At 47.2% G+C, this 18,340-nt stretch overlaps 2 protein-coding genes and 1 long non-coding RNA gene across 29 annotated transcripts in view; 2 read left to right on the forward strand and 1 right to left on the reverse strand.

The window, feature by feature from the left end:
* MPHOSPH9 (M-phase phosphoprotein 9) overlaps positions 1-3,753 on the forward strand; it is a 64,965-nt gene extending 61,212 nt beyond the window's left edge. For 19 of the 27 annotated variants that reach the window (XR_014827242.1, XR_014827236.1, XR_014827235.1 and 16 more), the window contains 3 exons: positions 336-583; positions 881-949; positions 3,240-3,753. Coding sequence is in view for 11 of the 27 variants with exons in the window: in XM_084996141.1 (XP_084852267.1) it covers positions 336-583; positions 881-949; positions 3,240-3,341 (419 nt within the window). In the remaining 16 variants the exon portion in view is untranslated. Of the gene's footprint in view, positions 1-335; positions 584-880; positions 950-1,895; positions 1,989-3,239 lie in introns of all 27 variants that reach the window. The other 8 variants (XR_014827243.1, XR_014827238.1, XM_021074059.2 and 5 more) reach the window with 2 other exon arrangements.
* LOC146396545 (uncharacterized) overlaps positions 1-18,340 on the reverse strand; it is a 179,840-nt gene that overhangs the window by 145,981 nt on the left and 15,519 nt on the right. The gene's annotated exons all lie outside the window — the stretch shown is intronic.
* PITPNM2 (phosphatidylinositol transfer protein membrane associated 2) overlaps positions 9,801-18,340 on the forward strand; it is a 155,977-nt gene continuing 147,437 nt past the window's right edge. The window contains exon 1 of the mRNA XM_013982792.3: positions 9,801-9,835. The gene's annotated coding sequence lies outside the window, so the exon portion shown is untranslated. The remainder of the gene's footprint in view (positions 9,836-18,340) is intronic.

Below are 18,340 nucleotides of genomic sequence, written 5' to 3' on the forward strand. Positions count from 1 at the left end.
TCACTCAAGTAGGCCCTTAAAATGTTAACTGTAGTGTTGTTACATGTTCACTAAATGTGTTGTTTCACTTTAAAAATTTTTTTTTTTTTTGCTTTAAATTTACAGAAAGTTTGCTATGTTCATTTAGGGAGTTTGTGAAGAGGGCAAGGCTTTTAAAATTCTGTGAAGGAAAAAAACTAAGTATATATGATTGATTACATATCTCTTTTCATTACATGTTTTGGCCGTGCAGCAGCCATTTCCAGAAAGTGAAGTTGGGTGAACAAATTTAGTATGCCTGTGGTCTGTTAGAAAAGTTGATAAGGGATAAAATAAATTTCTTTTTCCTCTGACAGAAAAAAAATACTCAGAAAAAGCCACTGACATCCATGTTGATCATAGCTCTTCCCCCGAACCATTGCCAAATGGGGTGAAGAAAGTCTCTGTGAGGCCAGCTTGGGAGAAGAGTAAACCGCTTAGCCATGAACCTGGGCAGTCCACTTCAGCCACGTCACAGGGTAATGACTTTGAGTACACGGCAAAAATTAGGACTCTAGCTGAAACGGAACGTTTTTTTGACGAACTTACAAAAGAAAAAGACCAGGTAAAAACAAACAAAAGTGTTTTAAATCTTTTTCTGAACTTAATGCTTATGTCTGAGGAGTAGTCAGAAGGGAATTACTGAGTCAACCTACAGGGAAAGTTGCTGTGGATACACATAAAGCTGTGCGGGACACATGCGTGACTGAGCTGTCATGCCTAATTATGACAAAGCCAACTTATGTGAAGTCGAGATGGACAAGAAAGCACTAGGCTGAAGTCTTTCCATTCTATTATAAACCTTCCTGCCAGTAATTAGAATTCTTCTATTTTTATTTAAACATTTTTTGTGTGTTAACAGATTGAGGCAGCTCTAAGTCGAATGCCTTCTACTGGAGGACGAACCACTTTGCAGACAAGATTAAACCAGGTGTGTCTTAGCTCGAATCTCCTTTGAGGGCTTGATGCTGGTCAGTGCTCTATTTATCTGTAATGATTTTTTTTTTTTTTTTTGGCCACACTATGGAATGCAGAAATTCCCCTGGCCAGGGATTGAACCTGTGCCACAGCGGTGACAATACCAGGTCCTTAACCTCCTGAGCCACCAGGGAGCTCCACATGAAAACTTTTTAGCTTTTATAGGAAATGTTTGGTAGTTATAGCATATTTCATAATTGCATATAAGCTTTCAGAAATAAAAGTGATTTTACCTTTAAACTTCCAAGAAAAAGGTGTTCATGCCATTATGTTGTCAAGAAACTAATTTGGGAGCAAATGACAATATGTCTGTTAACAAATTTTGCATTAAATCTTCTCTTTTATGTTTATTTTTTCCTTCCTGGTCTGTGCTTTATTTCTGAACCCCTTTCCATTTAGTAAACATGTAAAACAGTTGGACTTTGCAGTTGGACAGGATGTGAGGTTAGAAAGAGAGGTATGATTCCATTTTTTGAGCAGGAGATAGTGTAGACAAAGTGGCCTATGTGCATTTCTTTTAGTTGAGAATTAAAATGCATGAAACCATGGACATTTAATTTAATTTATTATTATTATTTTTTTTTGTCTTTTTGCCATTTTCTTGGGCTGTTCCCGCGGCATATGGAGGTTCCCAGGCTAGGGGTCCAATCAGAGCTGTAGCCTCCGGCCTACACCAGAGCCACAGCAATGTGGGATCCGAGCTGAATCTGCAACCCACACCACAGCTCACAGTAATGCCAGATCCTTAACCCACTGAGCCAGTCAGATTGGTTAACCACTGAGCCACGACGGGAACTACGAAACCATGGACATTTTAAATCAGTTCTTTTTGTAACATTTTAAACTTAACATCAGGAATATATCTCTTATATAACTACATATGTGTTTTGGCTTTTCAGTGCCTGAAAGTCAGGAAAAAGTTCATTTTCAGATTGATGTATGATACCAATTGGAAAGAAAGACACAGAAAATAGCAGAGGTCTTTTTCTAGGGTCTGTATCCTTCTCTTTTTTTTTTTTCTGACTTTCTGTTCATTATTATTTTTAGTTCTGAAAGTTTTTATCCAATAATTTGGATAAAACTCAACACTGAGAAGGCAGAAGGAAAACTTGTTGATACTCTAATTCTAGATGTACATGAAACATTTGTTTATATATATATTATTTGTTTATATATTTGTCTTGTCTTCCACGTGTCTTCTTGCTGGATTGAAATAGCTTTGACACATATGAACAGAAACTAGTGCCCTTTAAGTCTTATTTTAAGCATTTACAGTCATTATTTAAAAATGTATTAAACAGGAGTTCCCTTGTACAGTGGGTTGGGGATCTGGTATTGTCACTTATAGCAGCTTGGGTCCTGCTGTGTCATGAGTTTGTTTCCTGGCCGGGGCACTTCTACATGTTGCTGGTGCAGCAAAAAAAAAAAAAAAAAGAGTAATTATTTGATATATTCCTAAGTGGGATATGGTACCAGTCATGTGTCTGTTATTTCTGGTGAAATACATGAAGAACCTCCTAGGTTCCTCTTATACTGTTCTGTATTTAAAGCTCAGCAGTTATCTTGAATGGTTGAAAAATTGTTTTATGTTTAATTTAGTGGTTTTTTTTGGGGGGAGGGCTACATCTGTGGGATCAAACCCACACCACAGCAGCGACAATGCCACATCCTTAACCTACTATGCCACAAGGGAATTCTGACTTATGTTCACTTTAAAAGAAATAATGTAGGAACTCCTTGGTGGCTCAGCGGGTTAAGGATCTGGCATTGTCGACTGCTGTGGCTCGGGTCGCTACTCTGCCCTGAGTTCAATCTCTGGCCTGGGAATTTCTGCATGCTGTGGGTATGGCAAAAAAAGAAAGAATGTAAATGATGATTTATGTAAAAACCAAAATAAGTGATTTTGGAGTTCCCGTCATGGCTCAGTGGAAACGAATCCTACTGGGAACCATGAGGTTGTGGGTTCGCTCCCTGGCCTTGCTCAGTGGGTTTAAGGACCCAGCGTTGCTTGTGAGCTATGGTGTAGGCCTGCAGCAACAGCTCCGATTAGACCTCTAGCCTGGGAACTTCCATATGCCCTGGGTGCGGCCCTCAAAAGACAAAAGACAAAACAAACAAAAAAACCTGTGATTTTGATTTTATACTTGCTCTTTTGCTAAAAGAAAGGTCATTTTGATGGTAATTATAGTACCACTGAACTTGATGTAGAGTTCTAATTAAGCCTTTCCATTATTTTCACCTAGGAAGCCTTGGAAGATCGTTTGGAGAAGATTAATCGAGAGCTGGGTTCAGTTCGCATGACATTAAAGAAATTTCATGTTTTACGCACCTCTGCAAATCTTTGAGATTTGTAGCCATTAAATTTTGAGACTTTTTTTTGCACTAAAGTATAATTATGCACTCAGAAAAGGCAAACTATTTTGTACTGTTTATAAGCCTTCAAACCGTAGTTTTACAATCATGCTATTCTTTACACTTGCTATTTTATACTCCAAATGGCCACATATTTTCAAGATATTTTTGTTATGCTCAGGAATCTCTTGTATATTTTACTATTTAAAAAGTATTATTTTTAAATAGTATATGTCTCCAGTTTATATCAAGAATAAGGAAATGTAAACAGGGGAGGCAGCTTGTTTCTAAACAAATAGTGTTATCCTTTTACAGTTAACTTTGCACACCAATTTTATACACTTGTTCTACATTGTGAATATGATTCTTTTTTTTTAAATAAATGCTTAAGAACAGCTTCCATAATGATAGACTAATACATGCTGAATATAAGAAAAGAAAATTACAGCACACCCTGGAGTTAGTTGTTGAAGGTTTTTTAAAACGGTAATGCAGGAGTTCCCGTCGTGGCTCAGTGGTTAGCAAACCCGACTAGCATCCATGAGGACGCAGGTTCGATCCCTGGCCTCGCTCAGTGGGTTAAGGATCTGGTGTTGCTGTGAGCTGTGGTGTAGTTTGCAGACACGGCTTGGGTCCTGTGTTGCTGTGGCTGTGATGTAGGCCGGCAGCCGTAGCTCTGATTAGACCCCTAGCCTGGGAACCTCCTTGTGCCGTGGGTACAGCCCTAAAAAGCAAAAAAAATAAAATAAAATCATCCGTAAAAAGAAAAAAAATTAAAAAAAAATAAAGTGGTAATGCAGTTCCTGTCTGAAATGTTTTAGAATAAATATTAGAATAGTTAATAATGGAAATATTGAAAATAACAAAATATTGGAAAGCTTTGAAGTAAGAATATCTCATTTTGTTTCCCTTAAATTTTATCATTTGTAAGGAAAGAGAAATGAGAGCAATGTAATTCTCTAACATTGTGATGTATATAGTACTTTTCAGAAAGTTAAACAGTTGGAGAGCTGTAGCTTTCTGCCCATCATTCTGAATGTAACTTGGGTCTCACACCCTTGACAATGAGTTGATAGAGCTTTCATGATGAAATACGGGCCACCACTGAGTGAAGTTGTAAGAGCAGCCCTAGTTCCTGCAATGTACATGGCTTCTGTTGTCAGAGTCCTCACGAAGACATTTTTAACCCCTTTCCACCCCTACCAAAAAGAAAAGCAACTTCTCCCTAAGTAGCTGCTGTGAGAACAGTAGGTTGAGATCAGAGTGCCCTGCCCTGCTGGTTACTGGTCAGGGAACTTGTCTAGATAGAGCTTGGTTCCTTTTGCTTGGCCTTGCCAGAGGGCTCCAGCCCAGTGCCTTGATAGTGCCTCCTGGAGTAGCATGTGGGCAGGAGACTGTGCCCTGATTAGGAGCACCAGCAGGTATTGTCCTGACCCCTGCCTGGTCAAGTCTAAGCTGCTTAGCTGCCCACTTTTTGGTGGCTGGTCAGGACCCAGTGCCCACATGTTTGAAACTTGGTATTGTTGATAAACGGACTCATTCCAGACTTTCAGCATTGATTCTCACTGATCCAAATTTTAAAGTTTGGTTTACTTTTGAGCTTTTTCTCCTTATGTAGCTCTTAGTGGCATGTAGTTACAGTGAGCCAAGCTACCCATTATTAGGGTATGTGTATGCCTTTGAGCCCCCTTTACCAAAGCCTGACCAAGCTGAGCCCCAGGCCTGGTGCCTATAGCCATGCCCCCATCTCAGCTTGACAAGTTCCTGGCAAGGGGGGGCGGTCTGACAGCTGCCTCTCTTGCTCCTTCTCTCTGACTCAAACCTCTGTTCCCAACTCCTGCGACCTGTTAAAGACCTCCAGCTAATCAAAATTGCTCATCAGCAGAACCAAGTGCCTTTATTCTTGGTATTTTTCCTAGCCTCATTTCTTTTGAATCTCCTATAGTGAAGAAAAAGTTCATTTTAATCAAGCTCCAGTATAACTTGTGTGAAGACTTAATAAAGGGATTGACTTTACAATGATAGCCCCTTTAATGTGTTCCTATACATGGCATTAAAGACTAACTTGAAAGTTATTAGGATATTTCATTGTTCCCTACTTTTATTATAAAAGTCTGTTACAGTCTTAAGAATAGGAAATTGTCATTTCAGAAGAGATTAGTTTTATCTTGTCAATGAGTTATCTTAGAAGAAGAAAGGTATTAAGCCCATTTAAAACCCGTCTTCTGTGCCTCAGAAAACATATGCTTTGATTTGTAAAGTGTATAATAAATTGGAATTATCAGTCACTTATTTAAAAAAATTTTTTTGCTCTGAGGCTGTGAGGAAGATGGCTTTCTTTCAGTTGTCTTTTCCTTTGGTAACACAGTACAAATATTCCATTTAAAAAAAACAACCTAAAACCTGGAAAGGTGGCAGGCTTTAAAAGCAGCTGTTGCCCAGGGAGGTAGACTACTTTCGTTGCTGGCTGGGGCTAAGCTGCAGTTGTTTGTAAAGAGAATCTTCCACTTCTGGGAAGTGCCTTTTAAAATGCAAACAGAGTTACTGCTCTCAGTTCACCCAGATCTACCCCCTTCCTTTCCCAGAAAAGCCGCCTGAGGTGTCCCACAAGGGCCCCAAGTAGACATAGCTACTGGGCAGCACTAGGACTGATGTCACTAGATGTAGCTACTGGGCAGTGGACAGGCAAGCCAGACAGACCTGGGTCCCACACCCTGCTCAGGCCTGCCTTCCTCCACTAGAAAAGAGAAGATGAGGCGATAAGAAGCTTCCTACCATTGTGGGACAGCTTGTGAAGTGGCTGGTGTTTAGTAAGTTTTCAATAAATAGTCCGTTTCAGATGTATCCTGAGTACTAAGTAGGCTTTTGAAGTAGCAGTTTTAATCCTTTTATTAGATAGAAAAGTAGACTGTGTCCCCCAGCAACTGACTTTAAAACCTGCCTTGAGTTGGTTGACATTTGTTAGGTGGTCTATGTTCTCTTTTTGCAAAAAAAAAAAAAGAGCTTTCTTGGAGTTAAAATGAGCTTCCCTCTGGTGTGTGTGTGGTTTTTTAAAAAACGAGTAATAAAAAAATTGATTACCTGTGTAAGTTCAGAAGTCTTTTGCTCTTAAATAAGTGATTTGGGGATTATTTGATATAGGCTGTTTTACCAAAAAAAAAAAAAAAAGTGTTACTCCTTTGAATGTTCCGTAATTAGATTTCTAAAGGTGCTGGCTTATGAAACAGGACCATATGAAGGAAGTGGCTGCCACTGGACGTTTGAAGATCTATATGAAGATTGTGACTTGCTTTTGTTGATTATCAACCAGGTGCTTTGCTGGATGCTGTTTCAATTCTGAACTCTGTACTTATATATGTAGAAAAGTTAAGACATTTTTGTCATCTTTTTTTTGTTTGTTTGTTTTGTCTTTTTGCCATTTCTTGGGTCGCTCCCGCGGCATATGGAGGTTCCCAGGCTAGGGGTCGAATTGGAGGTGTAGCTGCCGGCCTACGCCAGAGCCACAGCAACGCGGGATCTGAGCTGCCTCTGCAACCTACACCACAGCTCACGGCAACGCCGGATCGTTAACCCACTGAGCAAGGCCAGGGATCGAAACTGCAACCTCATGGTTCCTAGTCGGATTCGTTAACCACTGCGCCACGACGGGAACTCCTGTCATCTTAATTTTTAGATATCTTTTTTTTTTTTTTTTTGTCTTTTTAGGGCCGATGGTGCGGTATGTGGAGATTCCCAGGCTAGGGGTCTAATTGAAGCTGTAGCTGCTGACCTGCTCCACAGCCACAGCAGTGCAATATCCGAGCCGCGTCTGCGACCTACACCACAGCTCACAGCAACGCCGGATCCTTAACCCACTGAGCAAGGCCAGGGATTGAACCCGAAACCTCATGGTTCCTAATCAGATTCGTTTCCACTGTGCCACGACGGAAACTCCAATTTTTAGATATCTCAAAAGCAGTTTTCACTAAATTTTAATGTGCCACTTGTGCTGTGAGTCTTTAAGAAGCTTTAAAAAATAAATGCATACCTAGAGCCCTTTAGGACTCATAAAGGTAAATCATATTTACCCATCACAAGTGATTGTATATGGTTATGAGATTTGCAGGTCTGATTAAACCAATTATATTGCACAAATTTTGCAGGAAATAATTTCCTGCCTTGCCAAGAGTTCTGTGGCAGTTTAATAATAAACTACACTGGTATTCTTAGGATCTGTGTTACTAAGCTGCTTTGTGTTTTATTGTAATAGGCCCCTCTCAAACAGGAGGAATCAAGCCATAAATTTGTATTTGTTGGACATTATATGCCATGTCATTGCTATGACTACAGACTTCAAAGACCATGTTTTATCACAGTTTTACTGTAACACTGACCAATAAATGTGAGGAATTTGTTGCTGACGGTTAGATAAAAGAGCAGTGCTTATTGCAGTTTTTAAATCTAGCCAAATACTGGAGTAATGAAGTTGTAAGCTCCATGAGAACAGGGACCATCTTTTTCATTCTCACATACAGATACTCAATAAATATTTGTGGACACGGATATTTGTGATATTGGTATATTTATTCCTACCGACTGAGACCTGGTTTTTATTATTTATTTGTTTTTGTCTTTTTGCCTTTTCTCGGGCCGCTCCCACAGCATATGGAGATTCCCAGGCTAGGGGTCTAATCGGAGCTGTAGGCACCAACCAGCCTACGCAGGAGCCACAACGAGGGATCCGAGCTGTGTCTGCGACCTACACCACAGCTCAAGGCAACGCTGGATCCTCAACCCACTGAGGGAGGCTGGGGATCGAACCCGCAACCCCATGGTTCCTAGTTGGATTCGTTAACCACTGAGCGACAACGGGAACTCCCGAGATCTGGTTTTTAATGGTGTTAAGTCCTTAAAGTACTTAAGTAACTGGTCGGGTATGATCATTGCAGGGTTACAGTGGCAGTCATCCAGGTGCTTGGTTCTGACTGGCCTTATAGGTAGAGTCTCACTCTGGAGATCTATGTACTCAGAATACCTTTAATGGGTCTTTGGGAACCTCTTAGTGGAGGGAAGGAGTTGACGGTTTCGTATTTGTGGGAACCCTTTGTCTCGGTATGAACATCACAAGACCGTGTTTTGAGGTGAGCTGTGTTATGATGGCTTTCTTGGCCCATTCAGTCTCCAAGGAGATGGGACAACCTTTGGTCAGTTGTTCTCTCTCCCAGTATCTGAACTGTCTTGGATTGCTTTAACTTTAGCTTGCACTTACCCTTCCAGGGAAAAGCACTCCTGGCTCCTCAACCTTGTAAGGTGATACTTGGCAATAGGTAAACTACCACTAGGTTTTAGGTGTGCCCTGGTTAATTCCATTACTTCAGATCTTGGCAGACAAAGCCATCCTTGCTCACTCTAAACAGACACTCTATGCTCTCTTTTAAATTTCACTCAGTACCCTCCTGGTCTTTTTATTTTCCAACTGGAGAGTCCAATCGGGAGGGAACATCAACATGAAGCATTTTCTGATCCTCTGCCAGTTCCTTCTTGAGGTCGAGAACTAGAACTTACCCTCTGGCTACTATTACTCCCACTGTTTCCCACTACTTTCGATGACCAAAGAGCTTTTCAGTTTTTGGCCCAGACCATATTTGGTGTCTTGAAGAGAGAACTGTTTCTGCAAATCTGGTCGGTAATGAATATAAGTACCAGGCATCAAGGTTTGGACTTCGATTGACTTGTTTGTCCACACATTCCAAATGCCTTCCGAAGGTTTCCAGCATTCGTTCCCCTTAATTTGTCATTTTACTACCAAAGGACTTGATTTCCCCCCCGGGCCCCCCAATTCCTGCAGATTGCCCCTTCCCTTCCCCTGTCGACTCCTGAGTGTTAGCAAATCAGGCGAGGCTGACGGCATTAAGAGGGCCTAGAGGTCGTGGGCTGGGTCCCGCTCCCGGGGTCTCCCTGCGTGGAAGCGAGCCCCGGGCCTTCGGGGGTGGCCGGGGCAGAGGTCGCCAAGTTTGCCGGGTGGCTCCTGGCGGAGGCCGGCCCTCGGGACGGGCGGGCGGCTCCCCGCGTGGCCTGACGGAGGCGCAGGCCCGCTGCCGAGTGAGGGAATGCAAGGCGGGCCCGGCGCGCACGGGCAGCAGCGGCCGCTGGGGCGCGCGGGGCACGGCGGCGCCGCGGCGTAGAGCTGTCAGGCCGGTCCGCGGGCGCGCCTGGCCCCGCGCCCCGCCGGCCGCCGCCGCCTCCCCCTCGCCCACGGCCCGCGCACCGAGCGCTGACACCCGTGGCGGCCGGCACGTGCGCCCGCTCGCCTCCCGCCCGCCGACGGCCGGGGAGCATGCCCGCGGGGGCCCGGCCGCTCGCCTGGGGCCAGCTGGCGGCGGCGGCGCGCGGAGCGGCAGGGCGCAGCCGGCCGGGCCGGGGCCGCGGGGCCGGCGCCTCCCCAGCGGCGTGAGGCGGCGGCGGCCCAGCGCGGCCGAAGAGGACGGAGCCGCGCCGCGCGGAGCGGGTGAGTGTGGCGGCGGCCGGGCCGGAAGGCGGAGCGGCCGGCCCCCCTCCCCAGGCCCCCGGCGAACCCCGGGGATGTGGGGGCGCGGAGCAGGCACGCCGGCAGCCTGCCGGGTGGGAGGGAAAAGCGGGAGACCCGGCCCCGGCCGCCCCGCGCGGGGAGGAGGGTGTGGCGCGCGGGGACCCCGGACCCAGGAAATCGCCCCCAGCCCGGCCCCCGGGGGAGGCGCTGGCTCTCCGGATTCGGGGCCCTAGCGCTAATACCGAATTTCTGTCGGTTCCGGCCGGGGGCGCGGAGGACTCCCCTCCCCCAGTGCCAAGTGTCACGGCGGTCAAGGGGCAGGTGTGTGTGTGTGTGGTGCTGGGCCTGCCCGGGCCGGCCCGCGCTCTGAGAGGAAGTGGTGGCCGAAGCCCTCTGTCCAGCCTTCTGGGCTTCCCGCCTCCGGCCAGACAGCCCTCCAGCCAGGTGGGTGTCCGGGGCCGGAGCATGGGCTGTGGCCCTCAGAGAAGGGGCCAGGACTTAGAAGAAGTGCTGCCGCTGTCCCCCTCGCTGGAAGAAAATCTGGCCTATCTCCATCCTGTGAGTCTCCCTTTCCTGTTGTAACCTGAGGTGCCAGCTCTGTTTTAGGGCAGCCAGCTTCCTCCTTACTCCCTCCACCCCATCCTTTCTTTTCAGGGGCAGGGCTGATGGGTGACTTGGGGAGGAGACCCTAGAGCTCCCCTCCCCCATAATGTGCACTCACTCCCCCGGGAAACCTCAGATGGAAGTTCTAAGTAAATAGAGTGTGTTTGCTAGGCAAATGTCATTTCAAGGCAAATCTTCTAGCTCTGTCCCTTTTCAACGCATTTGCTGCCTCTGCGTACATTCCTGATTCCTCATCCTACACTCCTCTCCCAACTTCTGAAATATGGACTGGGGTCTCAGGGCCCCCCTTCTCCTCTCCAGAAGCCGGATTCTTCAGAGAGGACCTCCTTTGGAGCATCTTTCTTAGTCTGCTGCTGGCTCTCAAGCAGCCCCCACCTGGGAGCCACTGGGGCTGAGAGGCTAGACACCCCCTCACCTCCTTTCTGAGGGGAATGTAGTAAATGCTCCCCTTCACCTGAATCTCCCCCACGGCCAAGCCCCCAGTGTGACTCATCTCTGCTCTGAACTCCCACTGCACCTTATCTGTGTCTCTTGTGTGACTCTTATCACCTCCTGCCTTATTTTAGTTACTTTTGTGCCTGGCTTATCTGTCCCGCTGGATTGTGAGCTCCTGGAGGATGGAGGACAGGTGCAGTTTGATTTGTCCCTGGTGGCCTTGGGTCAGCACCCTGTGCACTGTCAGCATCGGTGTCCAGATAGAGTAGAAGCCCCGTCCCTAGCTTGCCTCTGGGGCCCTAATTGATCTGACCCCTGATGGTCTCTGTTAAATTTTTCTTCTTTTGTGATGGGAGATTCCCAGTCTTCTTCCTTTGCAGAGAGAAACCCAGTTAGGAAGCCATTGTTTTTCTGGTAGGGAGTGACTTGCCAAATGACCAGGACAGTACATGCTCTGCTGTGATGATGGCCAGGCCCAGACTGGACTCTCTAGGCTCTGGGTGTGGAATGGATATCTCTCTTTGGCCTTTGCACTCACGAGGCATGGGAGGCAGTAGGATGTAGAATTGGATTGTAGGAGTCAAGGTTCCAGGCCTGATCATCCCCATAAGGTCTGTACGAGCTTCCCTGAGTCCCTTGGTTTCTCTTGGTCTTGGGTGGTCCTTATGGAATCTGAAAGAAAATTCCTCTGTTTGGATGAGGTCCTTCAGGACCTGGAGCAGCATCCTCTGCCTTATCAATTGTTATTGAGACCCAGGATTGTTCGTGCCACCTTTGTGTCACCTTAATCCAATTTATATGTCACCTTAATCCACGTGATATGGCAGTTAAAGGTTACCCTGTCCCTCCCCCTGTGCCTGGGGGTTCGGAGTTGAATCTCATTTCTCTGTATCCCCCGTAGTGCCTGGCATGTGGGGGGTTCTCATAATTGGATAAGTGGTGAGAAGCCAAGAGCCCTTGTTCCAGGTTGACTGTACCTTCTCTCTCATGAGGACCCCACTTTGCCTTCCTTCCTGTCTAGGGGCCTGTTTTCAAAACAGGCAGAGGTTCTCCTAACCATCCCATCCGGTTAAGGCTTTCCAACTTGGTCTCCAAGAAAAGCCAGTCATGGAGGATGTGCAGTTAACTTGTAGTGATTAGAAGAGGAAACTTCTGGTGCATCAAGATCCCTGCCTGGCTGCTTTTGGAAAAGACGATGAGAGGTGGGGGTGAGGGGGGTGCGTGTGTTCTGTCACTGAAGGACAGTGATCTCATGCCTGTGCCCTCAGCCATGGGCAGGAGAGGTGGTCAGTCCAGAGGTGACATGCTTCCACACCGCTTCTCAACCTTGCATACCGCCACCCTGAAACCTGCTCACTAGGACCCCTTGCCATTAGACCCCAGTACAGCTGAGTGGTCTGCAAGTAGCTTCTCTGTAGGTCCTTCCATTGGTGTTTATTAGGCTTTCACTGGATACCCGGGATGTTCAGACAGAGCCATGGCAGCCATGGCAAATCCCTGCCTGCTTTGCTCTAAAACCAGGGGAAACCGTGACATGGGGCGTCGCTCCCTCTCTGCTCAGGTCTTCTTATGGAGTCGCCTATGGAAATTTTTCCTTTAGAATTTAGGGCCAGGCAAGCTTTGCCTCAAGACTAAATTCACTTATCTTTGTGGTCGGCATACTTATTTCTCTTTTCCTTTACTGTCTATGTGTGTGTGTACGTGGATGTGTAAATCTATCTGTATTCTTTATAGGTCATCACAAAAGGTTTCTGGGGAGTTCCTGTCATAGCACATTGGAATTCTGACTAGGAACCATGAGGTTGTGGGTTTGATCCCTGGCCTCACTCAGTGGGTTAAGGATTTGTGGTTGCTGTGAACTGTGGTGTAGGTCGCAGACGCAGCTTGGATCCTGCATTGCTGTGGCTGTGGTGTAGGCCAGCGGCTATAGCTCCGATTGGACCCCTAGCCTGGGAACTTCCATGTGCCGCAGGTGCAGCCCTTAAAAGCAAAAAAAAAAAAAAAAAAAAAAAAAAAAAGTCTCTGGAAAACTGGACAGATAAGAGTTGAGTAACAGTGAATAACATTGCACTTAAAACTGGGGCCAACTCATGGTGTAGTCAGGGAGATGGGCTCCACGGGGAGCACCAGGTATGTGAGATAAGAGTTGCCTAAATGTCAGGCAGGGTTTGGAGGAGGAGATGCTCTTTCTGGGTAAGGCAGTCAGGGTTGACTTCCTGAAAGAGGTGGGATGTGAAGGAGGCCTTGAAGAGTGGGCGGAGTTTTGATAGCCCTGCACCTCTAAAGGTTTAGAGTCTCAAATCAGTGGTTATCACCAAGGCCGTACCAGAAAAAGTTCTGGTGTGAGAGGAAAGAATTGGTCTGGAGGGAAGGTGACGAGCCTGCTGGTGCCTTTGCAAGTCTCCTCCAGCAGTGACTGGGGGAGGACACTGGAGCTGGGAGGGCTGCACGCACCCCGTTAAGGATGAGAGGGTGAGGCCGACAGAGTAGAAGTAACTCACCCAAGACCTGTCCTGCAGCCTGGAACCCAGGTCCCTAATTACCAGCTCAGTGCTGACTCTTTATACCTGCAAGGCAGACAATGGGCAGCAGCCCTGTACATGAGCCCTCTTTTCCCTGTAAAATGGGTACAGGGTTACTGCTTTCCTTAACACCCAGTCCGGCAAACATTGTGACAAACCCCTGCGAAGGCTTTATGGCAAAAGACAGAAAGAGCACTGTTGGAGAGGAGAGTTAGCATTCGCTTCAATTACTCATATTAACAATTGCCCTTGCCAGAGGACGGAAACAAAATTAACCAACAGGCAGGGTTCTGGTAACAGATAAATCAAAACCCAAGCAAGAGCTTTGGGGAAGAGTATCAAGAAAGCAGTTTCCCACCCTCTCCTCGCTGAAGTTCCCCATCCTTCATAAAGCTTTTCCTCCATGCCCCCCTCACCCCCAGTTCTGAGTCCCTCTTGTGGGAAGCTGTGGGGAGTTGGGAGTGTAGAGGAAAAGCTATTAAAAACGGCGGCAGGACTCCAAGGTCCAGGGCTGATTCCCATCTCCAAGTGATGCTGATAGGCTGGGTGTGGACACTCAACCTTCAGCTGCAGGAGCCTTGGCCCAGCAGAGCCAAGACCTCCCAGAATAAGGTATCCTGGGTCATGTGTGCACACAGTCCAGGCCCCTCCCTGGCAGTTCTGTAAAGTGCAGTGGACCACTTTTCTTAGGGGAAATGCAGAAGAAATGCTGTTCCTGTCAGCTTCTGGTTGCAACATGTTTGTCCACTAATCAATACATAGCTTTGTTTTATGTGTGTTTGTCTTTAAAGATGCCTTATTTAATATATATTATTGATTCATTAATTGAACTCAGCCAACAGCACCATCACTCAAGCCTGGATAGAACTCATCTAACACGTGTTTTCTCTGTGAGGCACATCACAGCCTTCCTGACTCTGAGCACCAGACAGCTTCATGCTCGGGGCCATTTTAAATTTAAACAAAAAGCACAAAAGTGTGAAAACTGACAACTAAACGGATCACGGAAAGGACACTTGTGGACAGTTTGAACTGAAACAAAAGGCAAAGGGCCAGCTCCTTTGACCTCAGCTGGGATCAGGCATGCTGGGTGACTCAATTCCACGCCCCCGCCCCTGGCCCAGTGCACATTTGCAAATGACTGTGCAAGAACCTCAATAGTTAATTTGGGGTTACAATTAAGCTGTATCATCCAGCAGGCGGATTTGTAAATACGGAATCTGTGAATAAGGAGAACAAGGTAGTTCCACAACACAGCATTCCTGAGAGATAAGGAGGGACCATTGCCACATTTTAGAGACAGGAAACAGGCTCAGAAAGGTCAGTGACTTGCTGGAGCTTGCACAGGTAGCTGGGACCAGGCCAAGACTTGTACCCACCCCGGCTGATCTCAAGTGTGGTTCTTTTTCCTTAGCTCCTGCCGCATCCGCGGCGAGATTCTTTCCTCCTTGGCCGCCCTTCCGCCCCCAACCCCAGCAAGGACCGCGTCTTCCATCTTTGTTGCTCTTTATCGCCCTCCTATACCCCTTCCAGAAGGACAACCGTCTCTCCTTTCCACAGCCTGCTGGCAAGAGGTGCCCATGTTCTCACACACAAAGGGGTGTTTGCAGTCCCAGGTCGGTCCCTCTGACAGAAATGGTCTTCGCTGGGAGAAGCTAAAGAAAGCCCTTCTCCCAGAGGAATGACCCTCTTAAGGAGGCATTTCGGGGCCAACGTGGGACTTCCTGGGGCCCCAGCCCTCAAATTCTGGCCTTCTTACTCTGGGAAGCTTTTCAAAAATGTTTTGCCTTGTGTGCCCTGTTAAGAGTTGGTACACAGGTAATAGAGATTTCTGCTCGTTCTTCTCTCCTAGGGTCTTTAGTCCTCTTTTCAAAGATGGTTCCCCGTGAAGGATGGAATTTTCTCTTTTGACAGCTGGGGGGCTTTCCCCCCCAGGTCTCCGTGGTCTGGCTGACTCATCAGCTGAGCTGTGGAGCGAGGCGAGACCTCTTTCCTGCTGCTGCCCTGCGAGACTGAGTCAGGCCCTGCAACCTCCTGGCCTCACCTGGCCACGGTCCACGAAGGAATCAGGCTCCAGGGTGGCCCACCAGGCGCCAGCGTCCTGCGTGCTGCGCGTGGAGGGAGAGCCACTAGGGTGCCTCCAGCTGTCGCTCTGCTTGTCTCTTCACAGCCCTTAGAAAGCCCATCTTGAAGGGTGGGGGGTGGGAATCGTGGTAGAAAGAGGTGGCCCTTCCTCAGCTTCCTTTTGCAAGGAGCCGCCGGGGGGCGGAGCTTCCCGCAGGTCTGAAGGGCGGGGCCCGGATTTATCGCCCTCCTCTGTCCTGCTGGAGAGCCCATTAATTGCTTTTCTGGGCACTTTGTAAGAGTTGACTTTTCCTTGCGGGTTGGTTTCTTTCTTTTTTTTTTTTTTCCGTAAGAGGGAGAAAAATCAAACACTTTCTGCAATTAGAATTTTTCCCTCTTGGGTAATCACAATGGAAAAAAGCATTTAAGTCCTTTGAAAACCACACGGCAGCGATGCTCACCGGGGGGGCGGGCACGTTCAGTCGGCAGGGACGGCCAGACACGGAGGCAGTTCGGCGGACTCCTCTGTAAGGAAACAGCTAATTCACATTTATTTGGGGTTTGCTTTTTGCAGCATATTTCAATTAGTTCGTCAGTGTTGTGCATCTGACAGGCCAAACGTTCATTGTGGTTGAGCCATCTGGGAGGTGGGAGGCCTGCAGCCTTCCCGGTGGCAGTCGGTAACTACCAGTTTGAAGGAAATTTGTTTGATGTGTTTAAGAACCCAACACTAAAACACCATTAATAACAAAAGCTCCCCTTTGTTGAGCCATCAAATGGACATGCATAACTTAGGACCTCATTTTTCCCCTCCCACCCGTGACATTTTCCAACACAGCCGAAGCAAAGTTCTGAAGTGGCTTTTTTAATTGGTCCAGAGCACAGTTTGCATTAACCCGGTGGGGAAAGTGGCTCATTAATTTCTATATGGCTCCCCCCCATCCTGGGCATTTGCTGCCAGGAGTAGCAAGGGAGGTGGATAACAGATCTTCACATCAATATTCCCTTGAGCTCCCAGCTGTGTGATTTATTTCAGGTCCCAGCCTTGGGTGACTCACCAAAGCATTGTGAGTGAATTCACCAGCATTGACTGCTGACCAGCGCAGTCTGCCTGCACTCATTGGGTACCAAGATTTAGAACACCGATTACACCCATTTCTCTTTTTACCTTGGTTATTTCTTCTGGCAAACCTGACCCCTCTCCTGAGGGATTGTTCTGTCTGCCAGCAGGGGGGAAAAGAGGAATTCAGCATCTTACAAGAATAGGTGAGCAGAAGGAACATTGGAAAAAACCAAGTCCTGGAGAACAGACTTGTGGCTGCCCCGGGGGAGAGGGAGGGAGTGGGAGGGATCGGGAGCTTGGGGTTAACAGATGCAATCTATTGCTCCTGGCATGGATTTACAATGAGATCCTGCTGTGTAGCATTGAGAACTATGTCTAGATACTTGCGGCACAACACAACAAAAGGAGGAAAAAGTATGTATATGTGTATGTGTAACTTGGTCCCCATGCTGTACAGCGGGGAAAAAAAAAATAATAATTAAAAAAAAAAAAGTCCAAGGGCTTGACCTTTAAGGAGGACTTTCCATTTCCCTGAGTCCTGACCATCCTAGGCTGGGTGAGGAGCAGGACTGAGACTCAGGACAGGACATGAACTAGAGGCTGGCTTTTGAGATCTAGGATGTTCGGTTCTCTGGAGTTTGTCCTAGTGGCATAGGAGCTTCAGGACTGGTGTTTGGAGGGTGGTAGTGGCCCCCCATCTGGTACCCAGCTAGGTTGATGCTTGATGATGGACTTTTCCGGATACTGAGATCCCTTCCCTCTCCAAACTGTAGGGATCCCAGGTCTAGCCCAGCTGCTCCACTACTCAGAGACCTTGGCTTATTTGTCTTTGAGTCCCCAGTGCCTCACAGTGGCCTGGTGGAGACTTAGGACCTGATGACCACTTTGGAGGAGGCAGTGGCTAGAGGTCCAGAGGCAAATCGGCCTTTCTCTTTTATCCACCTTTTGTGTAACGTCCTCTACAGCACAGGGTGCTTCTGCCTATTATGCTTCTTGTGACACCCAGAAGTGCTGCTGTGCTCATTTTATAGGTGAGGAAACCGAGGCTAGGAGAGGCTATGATTTAGCGCCCAGTGCTTTTAGCTGTCATGTTTCCCATTCGGGCACACCGCAACTCAGGGAGGTCATGATTTGGGCCAGCCACAGAGGAAGTACCTGCTGGCAGGATTCTTGTCCTAACCTAGGTCCCCCATTCCTCAAGTTCATGTTCAGTTATGTCCATCACAAGGCCTATGCATGTTGTTATGTTTTTTTTTTTTTTAAATCCAAGTATTTTCTGATCCAGTACAGTCTGAATAGCACCCAAAAGTTTCTAGTTTGGGTTTGTGTGCATTTTTAATTTTTTTCCAGAGGGAAAATGGAATTTCTATTCTTTTGTTGTATAGCTTTCGCTATTCAAAGAGACACTGTGGACATAGAGCAGGATTTCCATTCCCTGAGAGAGGATTGCCCCCTCTAGGGCCATGGCCATTTACATGATTTGGGGACCCCATTGTGATCCTGTTGTCAAGTCTTGGAGCCATGGACCTGGGAGGCTTTGGTTGAGGTCCTGGGAGGTGGTGCCTTTTTCATCCCTCAAGTGAGAGCATCTTTCAGACTGGCTGAGATAGGACCACCTGGTTATGGGGGTGGGGCAGGCGAGTTTTAAAAAAGGACACAGTTCATGGAGTTCCTCTTGTGGCTCAGTGGGTTAAGAACCCGACATAGTCTCCTTGAGGATGCAGATTTGATTCCTGGCCCTGCTCAGTGCGTTAAGGATCTGGTGTTGCTGCAAGC

This window comes from Sus scrofa, chromosome 14 (assembly GCF_054392235.1).
Source record: "Sus scrofa isolate SSC_HxYL_T2T_F1_AM1 chromosome 14, Sscrofa_HxYL_maternal_Yorkshire_Landrace_v2.0, whole genome shotgun sequence".
In the NCBI taxonomy this organism is placed as follows: domain Eukaryota; kingdom Metazoa; phylum Chordata; class Mammalia; order Artiodactyla; family Suidae; genus Sus; species Sus scrofa.